Genomic DNA, 23,769 nt, shown 5'->3' with positions numbered 1-23,769 from the left:
GAGTACTTCCCAGCACAGGAAAAGTAACTGATTACATCTCTCCGTCTTTCAGACAGATCGAGGGAAGAAAAACAGAAAGCAAAAGAGCCGAGGAGCTTCTGTTTTTCTCATTAAACTCTGACTGAACTCGATGGGGGGAAAAACACAGAAAAGAAAAGGAACGGTGGGGAAGGAGAGGACTCTGCGCTCGCTCTCTCCTCGTATGTTTCAACACTTCCTCGTCGGAAAATCCAAAAAACAAGCCGTTTACACATTTACAGCCCGTGTGTGTTTGTGTACAGGGAAGCCTTTCACCGAATTCAAATCATAAAACGGCCATAAAGTGATTCAGACTTCTGCTTCGATCGCGGCCTTATCTCCTGGGTCAGTTTGATTTATCGTTTTATTTCGACAACCTGGAATTTAACAGTTTGGATTATGAGTTTTTACTCAAGCAAGCCTCTTTTATTTCACCACCACTGAGTGTCTTACAGGTTTCACTGCCGTCAGTTTGAGCAGAGAGCTAAAACGCTTGTTTACGCTTTCTTTTTTTTTGATCACTGAAAACCATCCTTGGACTTTTAGGCTTCGTGATTTTTGTTTAATTATAGTGTCCAACTATCTGACATTCTAAACCTAGAATTACAAGCTGGGTTTTGATCTAACTGGAGACACAAACAAACTCAGCCTCCTTGGAGATACGGGAGTGAAACTAAAAACTGTTGTCGTCGGCCATTTTCTTCTCTTGTCAGTTCCGGCTCATGTTTTAATAATCAGACCAGCCGTCAGCTTGTAAACACACTCAGAATTATACTATTTTTTCAAACTGAGGTTGTTCAGAGAGCCGCCTTCAACAGATATTAATTGCTAATAACGTTTTCACAGAACCTCCCGCTTTAAAAGACTCGAACTATTCCTCTGAGACGGTTGTGTCTGAAAGTGGCGCCGCAGCACAAACCTGTACAAATGAAACTCATCAGGTTTCCCAGCACGTCTTTCCTCTGCTGGCTTGTTTGGAGATTGTGGACGGTTGTGCAAAGAACGGTCATTTCCAGGAGTCTAAAACTTTGGCAGCTGGCTGCACGATGGTTTAGCGGTTAGCACTGTTGCCTCACAGCAAGACGGTCCTGGGTTCAAGACCCGGATTGGATCTTTCTGTCTGTCAGTTTGCATGTTCTCCTCGTGTCTCCGGGCGCTCCGGTTTCCTCCCTCAGACTAAAAACCTGCATGTTAAGCTGCCTTCAGGCCTCCCTTGAAAAAAAGATCTGCGTGGTTAAATAAATGTTAATAATAATAATAATAAAATAATAAACTGACCCTGCAACTACCGGCTGCACTCTAAAACCTAATGAACACATGAGAACCTGGCAGCCATGTGTCTGTCTGAAGGCAAACGTTGCCACGAACGCGTTGACCGGCTGCAGCAACGCTTCAACCTCTGCGGCTCTGTTACGTAACGCTGCTCTCTGCCACCTCCTCCTCTTTCCTTCACTCGTCTTTTCGTCTCGTTTGACCTTTTCACGCTTCTGCAGCGTTACTGCGAGTGTGCGTCTGCTTCAGCCACTTCTACGTGTGAAAGTGTGAAAACGAGCCCGCCGCTGCACGCCGGCTGAGGGACGAGCGTCGCCGTGCGCTCCGTTATCGCTGCCGGGTTACTTTGTGTCGCTCTGCCTCTCGATACAAACCCTCTGTGTCTGAGACCTTGGAGGAAGAAAGAGTCAAATCAACAGGAGGCACTTTTGGTATTTTCTGCACAACAGTTTGTACAAACGGTTTTAAAAGCGGAGCAGGAAAGGAATAAACTTGTGATTCATGTGAGAAAGTTCCTGTTACCCTGTTTAATTCGTGTTATTAAAGGTGTGGGCGTGTTTGCCTGGTGCTCATAGCAACGTCTCTCCAGCCCCAGCGGTTTGATTTCTGCACGCGCAAACAGCCTTCAGCCGTTATTGCCTCGGTCGCAGTCTTCCCGTCTCCCGCTAAAGGTCACGTCAGGCTCACAGAAAGAGAACAGAGTCGCTCCGACAACAAGAGGCACCGAAACTCGGCTTGACACAAACAGGTGGTTCTTGTTCCAGCCGGACGGTTTTTATGAGCTGAGACGGGGAGAATTAAAGTTAGTTTGTCTTTGCGCAGAAAGCTAACAGCTGTGTTTAAATTCGGCTGCTTTCTGCATCACGTTACTGTCACCTGCAGGTTGTTTAGCTGCTGTAAGCTGATGCTGTGACGAACGACGAACGTGGCGTCGGCAGACCTCGGAAACGCGGGACTCTTCAGTCAGTTTGTGACTCTGTGTTGGAGAGCAGACAGCACGCAGGGTTATTCTGATCTTCTCTGTGCTGGAAAACTGAACTGAAACAAACAGCGGTGTAAAGACCGAAATAGGAGCTGAAAGATCGAATCTCTGACCAGATTGTTTTCCTTCACAGACTTTTCCAGAAGCTCTTTTTAAAATTTTTTTTTATTGTGAGCACACGATCTCGAACGTTCTAAACTCACTCCACATTGTTTTATGTTGTTCTGCATTTACGTTTCCTTCGCCTTGGCTAACCTTCCTGTCTCCGTTAAAGAGAAACAGCCGTATCTTCTTACCGGGCTACGAAACTGCTGAAGGTTCGTCGGTGACGGAAAATTAGGAGAAAATATGAAACGGGTGAATTTTCAGTTGCAGTCTCATTAAATTGTGACCAGTGTAGCCATTTTTCTTTTTAAATGGCGTCTTATTTTGTTATCCACCTCTGCCAACATAATCCGCCGCCCCGCATTTATCATTTAATCTGCTGGAGTACACTTTGGAAACAAACACAGGCAAATCTGGAGTTTTTCAACAATCATTATTGATTATTGTTGCGTATTTCAGACCTTTTGAGACTTTTTGAACGTGTTCAAAACTCAAGCAGCAGGATTTCGGAGCTCCCACAAACGCTTTGAGACTCCCTCTGAATGCTGTTCGCCAACTACTCGCCATCAGTCGCAGCCCGGTGAGGTACTACCTGTAGGGTTAGTCTGGGTGAAGTGACGCTCAACACCTTGGTTCTGCTAGATAAACTTGCTGGAGCTCATCTCGTAGGTTATTTAGTTTGAATAACAATGTGGTTAGTGTGTAGGGGTGTTCAATCCTGGTCCTGGAGGGCCACCATCCTGCATGTTTTCCTTGTTTCTCTGCTCCAACACACCTGATTTGAATCAATGGATAATTAACAGGTTTCTGCAGAACATGAAGAGGTGATTTAACCTCTGAATCAGGTGTGTTGGAGCAGAGAAACAAGAAAAACTTGCAGGACGGTGGCCCTCCAGGACCAGGGTTGGCCACCCCTGGTGTAGAGTCTACCAGTGTAATGAAAACATGTCCATCTGTGAGGCCAGTGTCTGTCAGAGGGTAGTGATCAGTCTTAGGAATAATAATAAAGTATCTAAAAGTGCTACTCAGAGAGAGAGATGCAGATTACAGGACTGCCCGGTTCGTGGTAAACCATATTCTTTGTTCGAATAAATCTCCCAGCTGTCAATCTTTGACTCCTTTGTTTAACTATGAAGTAATGCACATTGTTTATTCTGAGATTTTATTTTCTCATCAGCTGAGAGCCGATCAGGTGCCTTTTGGCAAATGTTAAGTCGACCTTTGTGATCGTGACGTCATTTAAAGAAGAGTGGCTTCTGACCTGCAGTAATCTAAAATTTACTGATGATCTGCGTTGATTTTCCTTCTTTAACCTCCATAAAAAAAACTCTGGATTATTGTTGAAACAGCTAAGAGTGATGCCTTCTTCTTTACCCTCCTCCCTGACCTCACAGGGAAAACATGCCGAGCTCGTGGAAAGAACTGAAGGAGAAATCATGACGACCTGGATGGACAAGAACCAGAAAGAAAAGTGAAGCTGACGCCGCTTTAACTTAACTCTTTAATCGTGCAAAGACAGACTGTTTTAATCTCAGTCTGTTGTCTAAAGAAGGAGGACTAAACGAGCATCTTTGGTGCTTCATCCTGTTTCTTTTTACTGTTATTTAATGCAACATAAATAATAACTCGAGTTATCGCGCGCCTCCTCGCTGATTAAAGTTTTGAACAAAGCTCTGATGCAAACTGTCAGCACTCGGAGTGCGTGTTAAGGACAACTCCCAGCTACCACTTTACAGTAAAATCATTCATCTTGAAAGATGTTCGCTCCGATTTGCGGTTCCTTTTAAGTGAATCTTTTCAACGCTGTTTGAGGCGAGATGCCGTTTTTAACCCAGAGGAAACATCCCGGCTGTCAGCTGCTCTTCCTAAAATAAAACCTTTACCTGAAACCTGGCTGGGTTTCCTCGTTCCGTCTGAAGGCTGCGCTAACGAACCCTCAAAAGGTCTTTGGTGCTTCTGATGGGTATCGGCACGTTCTGTCTTCAGAGGCCCCCCGAAACCGTCCCATTTCCTCTCCTTCCACTTAAAGACCACCGGCTTTTATTTTGAGCGCCTGCGTGGGAAGCTTCTCACAGTCATCTGTGTCTGCGAACACGATTTCATTCAGTCTTTTTCAGCTCACTGTGCTGTGTAAAAAAAAAAAAAAAAAATTATGTCGTTACTATGCCGCCTCAAAAAAGTGTCTGAAACTGAGGTGCGATCAAGAAAATAAGCCATTATTTCAACCTGATTCAGGACTTTGTGACCCAGCTTTTTGAAAAATTAGCATCATCGCCCAAAAAGCAACATAATTGTTCGATTGTCTGTAGTGTTAGCCAAATATCTCATGAACCAGTGGGTGGTTTTTAAATGAAATCCCTGGATGCACCTCTACGACTGATTCAAGATGGCTGCCGCAGCTGATCGACATTCACAAAAACAACCATACCTCCTGTCGGCTTTTATCGACGTGGAGCTGAAACTTGGTGCGGTAGTAGCTGAGAGTCGCCAGCTTTCTTTGTTTTTAAAAGAAACGGATTCTGCGTGAGATCATGCGCATCGTCGCTTCGCAAAGTTTGACCAAAAATGGCGGCAAATCCACCCTTTCTCGAGACGAGATGCTCCTAAAAGCTAAACCAGCAGACGATATGTGTTCCTTCAGGGAATACTGACCCCTTTAACTGATAACAAACCCCTTCATTTATAGTGCTTCATGTTTCAGCTCGACTTCTCTGCTCCGCGTTTATTCTAAAAATGAAATGAAATAAACTCCACGGGCTTTTCTCGGCTCCTGGAAGAGACGTCTTCGAGTTCCTTTTGTACGATTCATGATCAGGCCCTGCGAGGTCCTGACTTCACGTCCTCACTTCCTCCTCGCAAAGATGAACTTCCTCTTTCAGTTCTGGCTCTGCCGCATTGGTGCGGCAGCTGATTATTCTCTTGCCTACGTATGAATTGTGATTCTTCTCTGTGTGTACAGTATCTGATTCCTGTGGCCAGAGCGAACAATTCCAGGAAAGAGACGACGAGCTCCAGTTTCTGAGACACAAAGACAGTTTAAAAACTTTTTCATTTTTGGGTTGTTTTATCTGCGCTGCAGATTGTTGCAAAAAAGGAAATGGAACATTAAGAATAAAGCAGGAAGTCGCAGCACTAATATTATCCAGACACAGATATAGATGAGTAAAAAAAAACAACCAAAAACTGTTTTAACTCTTAGACAGCCGAACCGCAAAAGCTTTTTCTGGAAAGAGACGGAAACAAAACGTTTAAAAAAAAAAGTGATTTTTTTTTTTCTTATTAAAAAGATTTCAAGAAAGTGTAAACAAAAAGGTGAGATTTTAAGACACAGAAAAGTCTGCTGAATGAGACGACGGGGCGGGGTGAAAGGTCAGCGGCGCATCCTCAGGAAACAATGAATCAAACGTCAGAAAACGGGGAACAAACCGTGCAGCTATGAGTGATCACTTCGTGTCAAAAGAGCTTTCAAAGGCCTCATTCTTCATCCGAGACTCATCCAGCCTTTCTAAAAAGCTTTACAAAATAAATTCATGTATACTTTCACGGCCCAATCATTACAAGGAGAACGAGCTCCAGATGCTGAAGGATCTCTGAAGGAACATCAGTGGGCGGTTAAAGGTTAAAGGTGGTTCGACATCCTCTTTTAGCTTCTCGCCAAAACAGAAATGTTACCCTGATAAACCTCCCACCGAATGTTGTTTTTATTTAGTAACACTCATATCACAGTTCAAAATCAGAGAACAAAAAAATGCAGAAGATACTGAAAAAGACTTCCTGAGCGGTACAACAGAGCTGAGAGGAGCTGACAGCTGTTTTTGTTCCATGTCATGTTTCCTCTGCAGCTAAAACGGTTCAAAAATCACATGAGAACCATCAACTGATCGAACAGGAACAGGGTGAAGAGTTAAATATCAAACGGGCATCATAAAGAAAACAACAAACCACAAAGTACTCAGAGTTCAGCACCTGAAAGGTTCACTTTTGTCATCAGCTGGTGTCTGTCTGTGACATTTAATTTGTCTGATCGTGTTAAGGTCGCGCAGAGGAACGCCCACTCTCACCTTCTCACCTCCGAGGGGACAAAAAGGTCGCCGGTCTGATTAACGAACTCTGTACGTGTTTGAACGAAGGTAAAGCAAAGGAGAAAGAGCTTGGAGAGAAATGTCTCTCAGACAAAAGCATCGTTGTGGGTTTTTAATTTGTGGACGCGGACGTGTCGTGACGTCACCGAGGAAGAAGCCGCTCGGCGCCGAGGTTCAACTGGAGGGGGCGGAATGGCGGGAGACTCATTAAGGCCTGAGTGTGTGAGGATGACGAGGAATAAATTAGAAAACGGTGACGTCCAAGTGACCCGCGTCTTAACTCGAATCACTTCAGAATGCCTGCAAGTAAACCGAGACGCTGAACTGGAATCAACCTTTTTGAACGGCGGTTTGCAGTTTAGCAGGAGACAGAGAGGACTTCATCACTTCTGTCTTTCATCCCCCCAGAGCGGGAGCTCGCTGTGGGGCTGAAGGAGAGCAGAGAGGGCCCCCTCTGTTTTCTGCCTTACCCTCCGTCTCATTAAAACAGAGGAGCTGTGTTCAAACCGGGGCCGAGGGGCGAAACGAAAAAAAAAGAACGTGCTTATGTCCTTATGCACACACCAGCACACTGTTTGATGCCTGGGTTACTGCTCGGCGACGGCCTCTTTAAAGCCTCAAATGAGGCACGTCGGTGTGTTTTACTTTAAAGTGTCTGTTCAAACACGCAGGAAGTGCTTTTTATACATCCATGAGCTTTAATCTTCCTCTGATCTCAGCCAACTTTTGTTCTTTTTTTTTGCCATTACCCTAGGAAGCGCTCTTTGTCCTGCTGTTTCCCTTCTTTTCATCTTTTTTTATTGTTCATGGGGTGCAGTTTTCAGGTCTGCTGTCTCAGCAGTTTACACCCGCGGTGGCTTTTTTTTTTTTTTTTTTTTTTGCTCTATGACATTCTCACATTTACACAAACACAGGCAGACCAGCTCGGGGTGGTCCATCCGATACAACTCGTCTAAAAGAAGGATCGAGTCTGAGCGTGCAATTAGAGTTTCCCCTCTCTATTTTTCTTCTAACAGTTTTTAAGAGCTTATTTAGAGGTTTACAATGAGACCAATTAGCTATTTGTGCCCATGCGTGCTGACTAAGTTTTACTGTAATTGCAGGGAAACTCCTCTGAAGCGGAGTCAGGTTTTCTCACCCTGCTCTTCCTCTCTCTGACCTCTATTTTTTTGTTTGTTTTGTTTCCACTCACCGTACATTGTTCTTACTGTACAGTCATTGAGTCACTGTCATCATTGTCTTCTTCCTGCCGGGTCGGGGCCGGGGCCCGGCGGCTGCTGCTGAGGAAGCTCAGAGCGGGACGGGAGGCCTTAGCGGGAGGAGGTCCAAGCGACGAAGAGGCGGAGGCGGAGGGCAGCGGAGCCACGGTGGCCCTGACCTTGCTGTGGGATCCAAGCTGGCGGTTTTGGAGCTGAATGGAGACAACACACACATTGTGTGAATTTTCATTTGGAAAACTTAAAACGTCCTATAGAATGCAGTTAAAACATTAAAGGGGTAGTTCATCTTAAATAATATCTTACCTCAGTTTGGAGAAACAGAGTTCAATTCTGATAAGACTGACGAGCTAACAGCTTGTTTTCGAGCGGAGCCAAGACCAAAATAACGTTATTTTAAAAAGGTTTTAATAACTTTTAATAGCCTGGGCTGAAACCGCTGGGGGCAAACTGTAAAACTGCACTTGAGAGGGAATCTCAGTTTCCTCGAGTGAGTCACAGAGCCTCGTTCTCGTGTCGCCCGAACTTCGAACCTGTTAGAAATATTTACTCATCAAAATCTCTTTCCAGAACCGTCACCAAGCCGCCGTGGGCACCTCGAGCCCAAACCCTCCCAGAGTGAGACAACTTCGTGAGGGTTTGGCGACCTGAGAAACCAAACTGTGACTGGTTTGAGACCAAAAAAAAAAGAAGAGAAATGAGACACTTTGTGACTAAACTGGCGTCATCTGAAGGAAGGTCGCACAAATTTAATCCCCAACAGATACAAGCTTTACATCGCCTTCAACAATCGTTTACATAGAATTCTACGATCATTTGCAAGCACAATTAGCAGCAGCAGCAGCTAGCTGTAGCATTTCTGGCACATCCTGTTGCAGTTCCAGCAGGAATATCAGATTTCTGCCAGAGTATTCATGTGCTTGATGTAAAAACGTTCCAGTGTTATTTGTTTAAGGCGGCAGCGATCCTTTCTGATTTTGTCTCTGCTCTGACTAGCCGTTAGCTCATCGGTCGGGTCAGAATTAAACCGTATTTCTCCAAACTGAAGAGCTCTCCACCCACTCGAAAAGCTCCGAACTATCTCTTTAGAGAAGAGCTAGAAGAAAAGAGGCTCGGCAGAAAATAAACCGAAACAGATGTGCGAGTCGGGGGGAAAAAAAGACACGAACGAAGCGAAAACAAACATGATGTTGAGACTTCAGGGGTTAGATTCCAGAGCGTGCCAGAGGACAGAACAAAACAAAAGCAGAGTCACGAACATTTTTTTTTTTTAAACCGAAGGGAACAATTTGCATGTCAGCAGCCTTATTGCCGCCGATGAGTCACCCAGCCTGCAGCAGCGCGGGCCGCAGCGAGCGATAAAAACGAAATAATAAAGGGAGAGGAAACGCAGGTCTTTGGATGAGGCGCTCTCTGTAAACTGGCCTGAGTAAATGATTAACGAGGTCAAATTTGAGTCATAGTAAAAGTGTCGTTGCTTCCACAGCAGCCAGGACGTTTCAAACTTGGCAGCGGGGTTTTTGAATTTTGCTTTTAGTTTTGATATTTATAGCACTTTGGTGATTTATCCTGCTTCAGTGTGTAGCTGTGACTCACTGCGAAAATACAGGGAATGAGTCAAAGCATTTTATGTTTCTGTTTAAAATAACTGAGATGTTTTGACTCAAAAGGACTTCCTGTTTGAACATTTTGGGGCTCACAAAAAGCCAAGGTTCGAGCCGTCTCTGTTGATCTCAGATACACCCTTTTAAACAGATTCACTAAAATGTTTAACTTTGTATTTGAGCCTTTTTACTTTGTGTTACGTTATTCCTCAAGATGATCTGCAGTGACGTACGACTTTAACCTCTAATTATATTGTAAAGCAATAAAAACACAGATTATAAAAAGAAAAACAGGCCACATTTACAGATTAACCACTTGTTTACTTCATAACCTCCTATATAAAACAGATTTTGTAGATCCTTGTTACGTCAATCCAATTGTAACTGACTCTTTAAACCTCTAAACTAAATTACTTTGTTGTATTTATAAAAGCTGAGATTTTCTGCTGCGTTTGCGCCTCTCGTCTACAAACACACTTTGTTAAGTTATTTTTAACAACACTTTCCAAAGTCCAGCGACGTAAACAGCATCGATGATGCACGAAATGTCTTTGTTTGTTTCCGTTGTTAAAAAGTGACGCCGTAGTATCCGATCCGGGCTGGAATATCTGGGACTAAAAGTCCTGCCTACAACACACAATCATGGCGTTTTTAACTAATTACACCTATAATAGGGGCTCTTAATCATTCTTTGTTTTAAATTTAGTTTTAATTCTTGCCAAATATCACACCCACAAATGTACATTTTCAAATAAAAAACCCCATTTCCTCTCATTCATAAAAAAAATTGAACTTTTTTTGTTAATTATGGTTATCTCGTATTGCTCGTCTCATTTTTTTTTACCTTTATCATCATCACATCATCTGTTTTATGTATTTAATTTATTCATTTACGTGATCAACAGAAGTCCGGAGTATCTGAGGTGTTATTTAATTTTTACTCAGGGACCTGACATTTGAAACTTAATTCTTCGACCAGCCCACACAGAGCGCTTGTTTTGTTTCAGCTTCAACATCCGAGTTCTGTTCCTGTGTCTAGTTATGCTTCTCAGAAACAATAACAGTAACAGTAACAATATCTGTTTAGCATTTTGTACCTTAGAAACCCCAACGACCATCGGCTCCCTGACAAATTCGGCCTAGAATTTAAAATCTTCCTTCTAACAAACGAAGCAATCTCCATCTTATGTTAAAGATCTTATTGTTCCATATTTTCCTAACAGAGCACTCCGCTCTCAGACTGTATTTTTACTTGTGGTTCCTGGAGTTTCTAAAAGTAGAGCTTTCAGTTCTCAGGCTCCTCTCTGGTGGAACCAATTTCCACTTTCTGTCTGTGAGGCTGACACCCTGTTTAGGCTTAAGACTTTCCTTCGTGATAAATCCTATAGTTCAAGTTGGTTCGGGTTTCCTGAGATCTCCTTTAGTTCTGCTGCTATAAGCTGAGACAGCTGGAGGACAAACTGACCACATGTCCTCCCTCTGCTGTGATTATTTCTATCATTAACATGTTCTTCTTTGTTTTCCTTGCTATAGAAACCCCACCTGAACCAATTATTCTGTGTTTGTCTGCGTCTCTTTCGTGTCCTCTTTAACCTCAGCCGGTCAAGGCAGACAGAGTCATTTTATTTGACTTTTTTAAAGTTTATTCCAGCTCTAGTCTTGTTTCATCCCAGTCCCGTCGTCTTAACTTTAAATGACATTAAAGAAAAAAAAACGAGCTACAATCATTTTCAGAATTTTTAAAGAATGTTCCTTATCTGTGTTTTAATTTGCTGTTAATGTGAACGATCTTGCCACCTAGTGGCATGGCATTGGTATTTGAGTGTTTTTGTTAAAATATAAGGACCAAAACAAAAATATAAACAGAGTAAAATTATACAGAATAGACCCGATGGGTTCTTATAGGTATAAAAAAATGGAACTGGTTTACTGAGATTCTGCAGTAAACAGCAGAGTGGACATGAAAACAACTTTGAGGGGTTTTTTTTTGTCTGTAAATCCCTTATTCCTGTTTTTATACGATAAAAAAGTGCAATTAAAAATGCAGTTGAGTTTTGTGTCGCCTTTTTTCTCCCCATAACAATTCCTTAAATGCTACACATTAAACCCCAAACCAACCAGTTCAACTAATGTTTTGCAGCTGTACTCAGAAAACTAGTTCCCATTATGACAATAAAAAGCTTGAGAAACGCCGGTTGATTACCTAAACCAGCACCCAGAGGACATATTGAAACAAAGGTTGCATCTAAACACACTTCCCTCCTCCCTTTAAAAAAGTTGTGGTTTTGCAAACTCTGTTGAGAAAGTTGAGAAGGCGATTTCAAGCACATGGATTTCACATGAACTCGCATGAACTTTTATTTCTGTGCAGCTGAGCAACAGGCTGCCTTTGTTTTCTGTTTGCTGCCATCTAGTGAGCGAACGGGGAGCTGAGAAGTGTTTCTTATTAAACTGACTCTGGAATCAGCGTCAGTTGTTTACAGAGTCGTGTTTACCTGCCGTGGGGGTCGGCTCACTGGGTTTTTAGGGCTCTGCTGTGTCTGTTCTCTGTCGGCGGCAGCTGACTGGAGCCTGAAATCACAAAAAGTCGAATTATCAGTTATCATGTTGTCATTCATCTTCATTTGAACCCTGTTGTTGCTACTCTTCCACAGTTACATCCTGGTTTGTTGCAGTATTTGTCAGATTATTCATCACTTTGGTCTAATTCAGGGGTGACTAATCCTGGTCCTCGAGGGCCACCATCTTGCATGTTTTCCTTGTTTCTCTGCTCCAACACACCTGATTCAGTGGTTAAATCACCTCTTCGTGTTCTGCAGAAGCCTGTTAATTATCCATTGACTCGACGGTGGCCGTCCAGGACCAGGATTGGACACCCCTGGTCTAATTCTTAGCTCAGTTTGGGAAGAAGCTGCCCTGACCTGACCGGGTATCGCGGCTGTGACAGCAGACCTCTGCTCCTGAGGTGATGGTACAGGTTACTGCTCAGTAAAAGTGGGTTCAGCAAAAAGTCCTCCTCCATCTGAGAGAGACAACCCTGAAGCAGACAGAAAACACCCAACAGGAAAATTAGCACAATTCAGCAAAATGTTCTCTAAAGCAATAGTGATGTGAGGTTTTGTGGAAAGGTTATAAACATTAAACATCTTACCTGCTGCTGACAGCTCTTTGAGAGGTTTTATTTTGGAGAAATAGTTAAATTCTGACCAGACTGATGAGCTAACAGCCAGTCTGAATGAACTGCTAACGTCTTAAAACAACTTCAGTCTCAGCAATTTCATGCTAACACTATTTTAAACATTTTTACATTGATGTCCGTCTTGCATTACATGATTTTTTCAGCAAAAATATTATATTATATACATTAGCTGCTGCTATTTGTGCCCGCAAATAACCATAAAATGTTACTTAAATATCAGTATAATGAGAAACTGACAGGGACATTGTGACTAGCTGTTAGCTTGTCAGTCAGATCAGAATTAAAATATTTAAAATTTACTATGAGTCATAACCTTTCCACAGAACCCTACTCCAACAGAACTGATCTATCCCTTAAAGTTGCATTAATAAAATAAGACTGATTACCTTTAATTATTAAAATAACAATCTTAAGCTTTTCAAAGGTGCAAGATCAACAAATATGTGGATTTTTAATGTAGTTTCTACGTGGGAATGAATGCTTTTAAGAACGGATCATTGAGTAGATTTAGATCCAAAGTGCAGCCACTGAAGTGGAGGAGCTTTGGTAATAAAAATAAAAAGCTGGCAAGAAAGCAAACGAACTGAACACTAATAAGAGCGCAACCAGGAAGCATAAATTATTTGAAAACGGTGCTATAAACCAGACAACAAACACGGCAGATAACAGCAGGATGAGACAACGAGTGAAAGTGAGGCCAGCTGGGCTGATGGGAAAATTAGGAACAGGTGAGCCGCTGAGGGAAATAATGACGATGAACTGGAAAAAAAACTAGATCCAATTAAACTAATTAAACTATGACAACATGGAACAAAACAGAAAACACTGAATAAATGAATGGAAACGGAAAAACTACAAAAACAAAAGCCACAGGCCGACACACATCTGACCCACATCTCGGCTCGCAGTTTTCCTGTTCAGATAAAAAAGCCAACTATGAGCTTTGGGGCCCTTAAACTAAATAAACTAAATTAAATATTTTGCATGTTTGTTTAATTTTACTCCCATTCGATCTTGGTCTTAGTGCAGCCATAGATCGCGTCTTCGTCTGAGTTTTACACAAACGACAAACCTGTACGGTCTGCAGGGCACAAGGCACAGGGTCCTGAGCTGAGGCAGGCAGCGAGCAGGGCAGCAGCAACTCTCTGGAGACAACGGGCTTCAGGAGGAGGGACAGGGACGGGGACGACTGGAGGACGAAGTGAGAAAACACTCCTACAACACACACACACACGGAGCGTATGAGCGCACACACACACCCAATGAACTCCCAACATTTGGTTTTTATTTCTGACCTGAGGACCCAGCTGTGGACCTCTTATCAGCCTCCACCTGCAGCAGCAGGAACAAGTCTCGACTCTGAAAGCGGGAAACAACGTGAAACAAAATAAGAAAAGAAGTGAAATATAGGATGTGAGATAAAGTTTGGTGAGCGGTTCGTAACACAGACTCCTCGCGCTGACAGATTTGTTATGCGATCAGGTACAACATCACCGTATTTCAAGATTTGACCAAAATGGCCATAATGTTGTAATTTTTTAAAAACAAGACAGTTTTAGACTAAAACTCTGGCACAATATGCACTCCCTCCAGGAACGCTCGGTCATTAATTAAAATTTTATTACATGACCATGAACTGGCGCACGTTGGAAGTGTGAAATTATAGTTCAGAATATTTACACAGTTACTGTGAACATGAATTATTTTAGTTTTTATTTGCTTGTGCCGAAGCTTGTGAGGGGTGAACCTGAAGAACACTGCTAATGACCTTTTTTATAGTCATTATAAAAGTTAAAAGAGGAAAAACACTGTTCATAACTGGACTCCTAATTGGATTATTAGAATAAATTAAACACTTCAACCAGCGACAGTTCAGAACCATCAAATTAGAGAGTAAGGTCAGCTGGACCTACTGTGAGTAACACTTGAGTTTTGTTAAAAATTCAAAATAAATCAAATTAGAAGGAAGACTGGGTAGCGGATGTTTCAGTTTCTGTTGTTTCTAGGTTGAAAAGGCAGCCATGAGATCGATCCACACACCCTGAGTGTGTGGCAGAGAGCTTGAAACAAGCTGCCGTTGGTCTCCATCTCGTCCCAGTCCAGCTGCCAGCAGGTGGTGGGGCGGATCACCAGGGGCAGGCCGTACAGCACGCTCTCACACACTCCGTCTGCACGCAGCGCCCTGCAACACACACAACCGCCGTTAGCACAACAGGGTGATGAATTCAACCATTTAAACTTGTGGTCAGAGGACATAAGCAGGGCCACAGACGGTAACAGACAAATGATAATTATCGTATTTGATTCTGAAAATCTCATTATGTATAATAACTTGACCGCTTCAATGCATGGCTAAATTAATACATTACCCAACCCAATTAGGATATAATGTGTTATACCACCTAGCTTCTTTATGCTACTCATCGTCTTGTGTGCCTTTTGTTTTGTGGATTTTTCAGAGCAGGCCAGAGGCTAATCCTGGTGCTGCAGGAGGAGCTTTTTTTCAACCATTTTATTAGATTTTTGAAAGGTAAAAATGTGTTATAGGCTATAACAGTGGTGTCCAATCCTGGTCCTGGAGGGCCACTATCCTGCAGGTTTTAGATGTTTCTCTGCTTTGACACACCTGATTTGAATGCCTTAGTGATTAATAGGCTTCTGTAGAACTTGAAGACCTGCTGAGGAGCAGGGAAACAACTAAAACCTGCAGGACAGAGACCCTGCAGGACCAGGACTGGACACTACTGGTTTACAAGCTATTAAAGAAGATAATTCTGAGTCACTTTAGAATGCAAACTGGGTGTGTGCGACAATATAAAATAATAATAAATAATCATTTTTAGCTTCTGGTATGACGTTTCGACATTTCCCATCAGGCAGCTCTGGACGGTGACATCACCCCTGCTGAGGTAGAACATTTCTGTGCTTTATTTAAAGGTCTGTGCTGGGAAACATGAGTCATAAATATGTAAAGCACGGAGCACAATAAGTCGACACACATTTTCTGTCAAGTTGACGCGTTAATTCCAACTGTAGTTTCAGAGAAATGCAAAACCGATGCAAATCGGGGCGCAGGTGAATAAATGCAAATGAGTTCCGTTTGTTTTTGGCTCATGAGCTTCTGCTTTCAACCACAGGACTGGAAAGCCACTGAAGGTGTTTGTGATGTTGTTGTTTTGTTGTTTTTATTTTTAGGAAGACATTACATCAGCCAGTTTCTGCTGCCGAAGTAGTAAACAAACTGCTGGAAATGTTTCCAGCGCAGCGACAAAGTTTCCCCACACATGAAACCAAACAAAAGGAAATAGGTTAAATCAGCTGGAGTTTGCAAGAAGGTTTTGTGGCTTTTAAAGACAGCGTTTTATATATACTCACCCTTATAATTTATTATAAAAATGCTCTACTTTCTGTGCTAGCTGCTCCTCTGTAGTTGAGTAAACTCTTGAAGTTCAACAACTTTACAGATTGGGTCTGAGGCTCCTCAGATCTGCTCACATCAGCTGTCCTCCATCACTCTGCGTCTTTTTACATCATTGTAAGAGCTTTGCACAACCACTTCTTTCTATCCCTGCGACATAAATATAAGCATTCTTTCTCATAATGATGCTGAACCACTGGTTCGTGCTTTTATCATCCGTAGAGTTGATCATTGTGACGCCATTTTAGCCCCAAAATGTCTTTAAAAATCCTTACAGGTCATTCAGAATGCTGTGGTTAGAGTGCTGAGAGGGAAACTCTTCTTACCCTTTCCAACAGCCCTGAACGGCCCGGCTCCACCTAATCTGAAGCAGCTCGTTGACCTCTCACACCTCAACGAGAACACTGTTTTGTGTGATGTCACGATTTGTCCTCACTCTGCTTATTGATGACATCCACCATTGAATTCCTGATCAACGAAAAGGCAAACAGGACTTTGGATATCCCAGTCAGGAACTCAAGTAAAGTTTATAAACATCTGAAATGCTGGACAATGTTCAATAAATATGAGAATGATAATATATAAGCTGATGATTATGAGGCGACTGCTCTGAGAACGATCTTTTATTCTTTATTTTGTCTGTTTTTGATTGTAAATGTTGCCATCTCCGAATGAAACATTCAACCAGAACATTTTTCTACTTTGTGAAAGTCTCAGCTGCTTTTAGCTCATCTTTGTATTAGCCTTAGCTACATATTTAGGGCTATAAATGAATTTAGGAAAGTTCTTTTGGCCGCGGGGCTTTAATTTTCTGCTGAATTGTAGTTGTTTTGAGATATTTTTGAGCATCAGAGTGGAACAAAGCGTTCTCTGATGCGAATGAAGACATATTCTGCACTGCTTTCTACAGTCAAAAGGGAGCCATTCATGGACAGCGGAGACTTCACTGGAAAGTCTGCGGCGAACACGCACGAGGCACACGGATCTCCCTCAGATCCAGCTTCGGGGGGAAACCAAAAACAAGCAGGAGGTGATGGGAAAACATGGGAATGAGAGCGTTCACTCTGCATGTAGAAACAAAAAGTTGATCTTGTTGTCAGTTAGTGAAGCAACCATAACGCATCAAAAGAAACAATGTGACGTGTGATTTAATGTTGATGTCAGTTTGTTTCTGCGCAGCTCGAAGTGCAGCGGAGCAGAAACAGACCATCTCTTGTTATCGGCCTCCTCCTCCTCCTCCTCTCTTACTTGATTGCTCTCAGCCTCTGCGGAGCTGGACTTTGATTGCCCTTAACGGCGGGCAGGAAGTCTCGAATGCTCTCAGTCTTCACGCCCAGGCTGGGGGTCAAGGGGATGAGGGCGGGGCTTATCAGACGCTCCTGCATGTCGCACTTCACGCACACTTCACAGAGGGGGGACAGAGAGGGGAATTGTTTGTTTTGTGTCTTCATTCGTATTCATGATTTGAGTAAACCTAAAAAAGTTATGTGTGTGTGTGTGTGTGTGTGTGTGGATCATTGCGCCTGACCTTGAGCTGGATTATCAGAAGGGCTCGGCAGGAGGAGGTGCAGATGCTCTCTATCTCCTCCCTGTTCCTGAAGCCACGCCTTCAACATGGTCTCCACGGCGAACACGCTGTTCTGTACCTGCTGCAGGTCGACCTCTGTCCCCAGCATTAAAGAGTCTGCACACACACACATACAGAAATCCGTAAAGGCCTGAACAGTTAGTCTGAGACCTGTTTTAGACTTGCTTGAGTCTTTATTATGTAAAACAGATAATCTAGGACAAGCTGGAGCTCATATTTGATTTGTTTTGACATACCTGAAAAAGCAGGTTTGTTTATTAGGCAAAGTTTTATTTTTCGCCACTAGATGGCAGCAATATTCTAAAAATTCAACATCAGTGTGACCTAAACATGTCATTTAAGGACTTCAGACTCATTTTAAAGCCTTTAAAAACATATCTGGATGAATGAACCTCACACATACATAATTTTAAAAGGCAGATAAAAAGATTCTGTGTGAAATTTGTTGATTTTCTGGTTATTTTAGAGACTTATTTTAAACCTAGCTCTCTCATTTGTGTTTATGCCTCATAACCAAACATCAACTGTTCGTATTTCCTTTTATATTGATTTTGATTTATCATTTCAGAATAATAAAATAGTCCCCACGGCCCTGCCTGACTCTGATCCCATGTTCTCATCCTGCTCTTATCCTCAAATGTCCATTTATTATTGCAAACTAGACACAAACCTTCTAAACACCCCTCTTCCATCTTTCTTTTTGCCTGCTGTTTAAAAGTTAATGGCCCGTCAGGAGAAAACTAATGGGACTGCAGGGAGAACAGAGGATCAGTAGGTTAACAGAAGGGAGGAGAAACCGGAGACGAAGCCGAGGAAAACAAATGGAGCAACTTTAAATTCCTGCAGTAAACCGAAATAAGTCATCGGTCCTTTTATCTTCGTGTCATACGCTGCGGCAGCTCCAGAAGTTATTTTGGACTCTGAGCCAAAAGTTTGCAAAGATGTTTAAAATTCACCCGAGGGGGAAGAATTTGACATTTTCCACTGATCGACGCTCGTGGTCTGATCCCTGCAGGTTGAAGGGGAGGGCAAGGAAAAAGATTTACAGCATTGGAAAAATTACTAAAAACATTTACTTTTATGTGTCAAAACTGTATCCACACCAAAGCCAAGATACTTTTTTATTTTTTTGAGTCCTGACACATGCTCTTGCTCTTAACATGGATTAAAAAACTTTTAATTCTCTGACACTTGGAGTCATCAGTATAAGAAGACGTGCCTCTGACTGTTCGCAGAAAAAAAAGTGAAAAAAGTAGGAAAGAGAGAAAAAGAAACAGGAGGAAAAATCTACAACAATTTAGCACAAACTCCCTAAAAAAATCGATCAAAAAGTAAGAACCGGAGAAGCAAAATCTGAGTTAATGAACGTGAAAGACATGCAGTGAAAAGAGGGAAAGAAGAGAAAGAAACGGACATCTTCCTTTCTTGGTAAAGGAAAAAAAAAAAGATAAAAGGGAGACGGACACTGATGGAGGAAAGTGGGTTAGAGCAAATCGATCGCCATTCCCTCCAATAATGTCTGGGGAGCTGGAGTGGAAGGGTAGAAGGGAGAAGGGAATTCAGGGAGCAAACAGAAATTAGTGGAGGCATGAGAAGATAAGATGAGATGGAGGAGAGATGGATGAGAGTTCAGGATGATGGACCACGCTGTGGAGTAACACATCCGAGTTCTGAGCCTCGGCCTGGTGGGAAACATCCCCTCCATTCTGACAGGTGGTGAACCAAACTCCTGATGTGTTTGTTTACAAAAAAAACAGTTAAATTAGGCTACAGTGTTGCTTTAAAGCTTTTGAATGCTCAAATACAATGTCCTGCTGCTGCAGACCAACAATCACCATAATTTTTTTATTTTTATTTAACCTTTATTTCACCAGGAAAGTCCCTTTGAGATTAAAAACCTCCCAAGGTTACAGGACAATAACAAAATAAACGATTTACAATGCCATTAAAAACAGGTACAATTTAAAAGATGCCTTCCCAAGTGCTTTCAATCTCGTCTTAAAAGTGCTCAGGGAGATAAGTTCAGCTAGTTTCCAGTTTTTTTTTGCAACGTGTTCCATGCAAAATGGAGCTGAGTTGACAAAAGCCCCCCTTTTTTTTTTACCAATTCTGTGCAAAGAAAAGGAACAAAGAGTCCGAGCTGATCATTTGAGCGCAAAGAGTAAGAATCAGATGTTCTCCATGTGACTAAATCACAAATATAGGATGGCAATAGCCCAAGAATGGCCTTATAAATGAAAACGTAAATAATAAATATGGACTGAAGTTCATCAAATTGGATGAACTAAGCCACTCTGTGGCCTCATGTGTCTTAAACTGAAGGTATTTCTCACAGTCGTCACGTTCTCCTTTATTACGATGCTTCTTTTTTTGTTTGGCTACTTTGGCTGTGGAACAGAGTAAAAACAGAGCTGGAATCAGCTGTAAACTAATAAAATCTTTATTATATAGCATGCTAACTAGAATAGGTTGGTTAGCTGCAGAAGTGTTGAGATCTTTACCCTAATCAAATAAATAAATAAATAAATAACAATGGTGCCGTTTAAAATCCTTCTAAAACAAGTCAAATCTGCTTCAGTAAATGTATTGGTAACTGATGACTTTCATATCACTAATATTTGGTGAATTTGGTGACTTGATGACTTATGTAGGCCATCGTAATTGAACAGCTGCCTCTGTTTGCCGTTTAATTCCCCTCTACGGCTGGACAAAAGCCACAAATCTCCCTTTTTTTATTGTCCCTCTCTGTCTGGAAAAGCTAACAGAAACAGAAATGGGTATTTATTTATTTATTTGCTTGTTTTCTGCTGGGGAAAATGCAACGCGGGAACTTTTAGGCACATCGCGGTTACTTCCACGTTGACACCAGCAGCTTTTTTTTCCTCTAAAAAGGGGGCGGGGCCTTTGAAAAGGAGATAGTAGCGATTTGCTCCATGTTTGTTATTAGACCACCAAGCTTGTGCTTACTGTAGATGTCTCTGAGGATGTGAAGCAGGACAGAAAGATGAGTTTTTGGCTTCTCATTGTGGTTTAAAAAGGTGTGAAGGTGGTAAATTAAAGATTAAGGACTGATGACTGGGTGAGACAGCAAAGAGTCATGAACTAATAATCTTTTTCGCTCAGTTATGTACGTGTTTATACTGCTGAACACTCTTATATCTGTCTGTTTTTAATCTCTGCTGAGTTTAATAAGTTTGTGTTCAGCCCTGACATGTAAGATTTAAAAATAATCCATTATGTACCATCGTTTGTCTCAAATCTGACTCTCCGAACTCTCACTGTTTCCATCCTTCCTGCTCTGGTTAAAGATTAGGAATCCATTAAATTATGAGCCACAGCAAAGTGACCCACCCTCCTGATCTACAAGTCTAATGCTGCTCCTGTGTCTCATTAGGATGTCCTCTGAGTGTGTGTGTGTGTGTGTGTAGCAGAGAAGATAAACCGTGACATGCTCGCTGAGGTTAGCAAGGCTGGGCGACAGTCGAATCTCATTAAAACTGCATCTTTATGTCACAGCCTCTCAGTCTGATACGTTCTTTATTAAATCATGTCATTTAAATATGTAAAAAAAACTTCCTCAATAAAACATGAAACAACGATGTAGAAAGGGGAAAACTTTATGACCCATTTTATAAGTTTCTGCTCCAAATTCCGACTTGACTTTTTCACTTATGTGTTTTTAGCAGTATAAATCTGGGTAATTACCTTCTGTTTGGTGCCAAACAGCAGGTAATCAGTGTCTTACCTGCAGTAGACAGCAGCCAGAGCAGTCACAGTTTTGTCTTTTTGTCGGTTTTTGAGTTAATCCTTCATCAGTTTTAGGTTTTGTTGTGCTTTAGATCAGGTTTTTGTTATTTTCAGCCTGATGTCACTCTGACTGCAGGTAAGATACTGACTGGCCACAGAGCCCCACTTCAAAAGATCCAAACTATGCCAATAAACATTGGCTGATAAGCAATTTTATTTGCTGGAAAGCCAGACTTCCTTAATAGGGAAAGAGAAGTGGTTGCAACCAGATCCTACCTATTAAGGAATCTAACAGTGCACATCAATGGGAGGAAAATGATTTTTATTTAAATGGATCAATCTGAGGCCACCCTTAGCTCTAAAACCCAAATGATATTGGTGCATCTTTGTTTGTTTCCGTCCAAGACCCAAAAGGCATTTACTTCTGCCGTGCAGATTTACTAGCAGGAAGAGAAAACTCCATTAGCTGCTCTCTCTTCCTCCCAGCCTGCACTCTCTCTGATTCAGTAATGCTTCCTTTTATCTGTGCATTAAGAAGAGCGCGTCGTCCTTGTGGCCATTGACCGGTTTAACATTAGCTTGTGTGTTTGAAGTAATGACACTAACGCCGTACAAGGAGAGGAAGTGAAGCGTTCCTCCGCAGCTCTGTTTTTACTCGGAGACGAGCGTCTGCTGATAAGGAGAACAGAGAGCGTTCTCTGTAATGGTTGGAATCCTAATGAAAGCTTCCTGCAGACACTCGCTAATCCCACAACAGCCTCGAGATTTCGTTTTATTGAAACAAATTAACAATCCGATACATAAAAACAAACATACGAGTTTAGAATAGCCTTTGACTTCATTAGTTGCATTTTAAGTTATTGAAAATGTTTAATTTCAGTCTTGTTTAATCTCTTTAAGACCCTTTTTTTAGCTTTTTTAAACAATAACTTGTAATCCTGCAAGTGAATTTATGCTTGTGCTTCTCCTCTGATGTAAACTTCATGCATTCCCATTTGTGGAATTCCCCTTTAACATGAACTCCATCATCTTCTAATGACGTTGACAGCACACACTCTGTCCGCGTCTCCGTGCGGACGTTAATGAATGAATTAGCTCATTGATGTCGTTTGAGGCGACGACAAACAGGACGTTGATCCTGCGCTATGAAACAGCGGCTGTGTGACCCGATTACCCCGGAGTTCCTTCTGTTTCAGCCATGTGGTCGTAGTGAAAAATTAAAGCAGACAGACGCTTAAAAAGGCTTAAAGAACGAGGGGAAAGAACAGCTCCTTTATCTGGCCGTCAAAGGAGAGACAGAACAAGACTTCTTTTAGAGATATCTTTAGTACAGAGGGATAGAGCCTGATCTGATGATCTATAAGGTGGAGCATGGGATAGGACTTTTTTTAAACATTAAAAAAAAAAAACAAATGTGTAGGTGTAATTTCTAACTTTCTCTTTATTATAGTCACTAATATATTCCTATGGATAATAATAATAATAGGTAGGGATATCACATTTTTCAAGTACTTATAGTTGAATACTTGCCAATACCGAGTACCAATATGAGTACAAATAAATGTCATTACACTTCTTATAATCATCACTCATTTTCAGCACATCAGAGACATTATTTCCGCCCAATAACATTGCTAAAAGTTAAAAAAATAAACAATATCAAAGAAGCAAAAAAGCGATGGACAGAGCTCACAGCAGCAAAAGTAGAGATACGGTAAAAAAAGAGTCACAATTTTAAAGCAAAGGTCTAGAATTAACTTAGCACTTTCCCTGGAGAAAACTTCTACTCGTTAAGCAGCTCGTTAAGCAGCTAAAATCAAAAACTTAAGCAAAGTAGGCTAATAAAAGATAAAAAGGTGTATATTCTCAGTTGTCCAGGAAATGTTGATCCTAAGAAACTGAAATGAAAGCATTCTTGAAGATGTTTGAAGAAAAAAATGTCTTGAAGAATCAAAAATGAACTCCAGACGCCTTCGATTAACTTGTCGGAGCACAAAATCATTAATAATTAATAAAAGCTTATTTTTTATAAATCTTCAGAGCTTGTTGTTGTAAGGTTATTACCACACTGCATAAGGCTTGAAATACCCCTTGCTGTTTATTTTTAATTGGAACGTTGCAACAAACTTTCACATGAAACTCTGAGGTAGAGATGTTTTTAGTTTGTTGACTGTCAGCTTGACTACTCCGCTCACACCACGAGTAGAAAAACTGCAACATGAGGATAAGATCCTGACAGTTTTCAGACAGAGGTTTCTTTTTAAGATATTTATAAGTGGAGATGCTGGGGATTGAACCCAGGACCTCATACATGCGAAGCACGCGCTCTACCACTAAGCTACATCCCCTCCTGCAGCACCGCTCAGCTGAGGATGATTAGGATATCGATGAATCCATGATTACAGGCTGCCATCAGGTACTGACTGTACAAAACAACAAAAACAAAGAGCAAAACATGATTACCTCGACGTTTTTGTGCTTTTACTGTGCAGTGGATGACTGTAAACGAGCATGTCTTCTGGTGAAAATGAGCTGCA

General features: G+C 41.8%; 1 protein-coding gene and 1 non-coding gene across 2 annotated transcripts in view; both read right to left on the bottom strand.

Moving 5' to 3' along the window:
- Positions 1-7,317: 7,317 nt before the first annotated feature.
- Positions 7,318-23,769, bottom strand: part of LOC108242871 (meiosis 1 associated protein) — a 32,916-nt gene continuing 16,464 nt past the window's right edge. The window contains exons 4-11 of the mRNA XM_017428010.3: positions 17,426-17,581; positions 17,146-17,299; positions 14,520-14,661; positions 13,775-13,838; positions 13,552-13,694; positions 12,202-12,317; positions 11,776-11,851; positions 7,318-7,870 (exon numbers count right to left, since the gene is read on the bottom strand). Coding sequence (XP_017283499.1) covers positions 7,664-7,870; positions 11,776-11,851; positions 12,202-12,317; positions 13,552-13,694; positions 13,775-13,838; positions 14,520-14,661; positions 17,146-17,299; positions 17,426-17,581 — 1,058 coding nt within the window. The 3' untranslated portion in view covers positions 7,318-7,663. The remainder of the gene's footprint in view (positions 7,871-11,775; positions 11,852-12,201; positions 12,318-13,551; positions 13,695-13,774; positions 13,839-14,519; positions 14,662-17,145; positions 17,300-17,425; positions 17,582-23,769) is intronic.
- trnaa-cgc lies at positions 23,509-23,580 on the bottom strand. Its single transcript has one exon. It is a non-coding gene; the product is annotated as a tRNA-Ala (tRNA).

This window comes from Kryptolebias marmoratus, linkage group LG7 (assembly GCF_001649575.2).
Source record: "Kryptolebias marmoratus isolate JLee-2015 linkage group LG7, ASM164957v2, whole genome shotgun sequence".
Lineage (NCBI taxonomy): Eukaryota > Metazoa > Chordata > Actinopteri > Cyprinodontiformes > Rivulidae > Kryptolebias > Kryptolebias marmoratus.
This window is presented reverse-complemented; position numbering and strand designations above follow the sequence as displayed.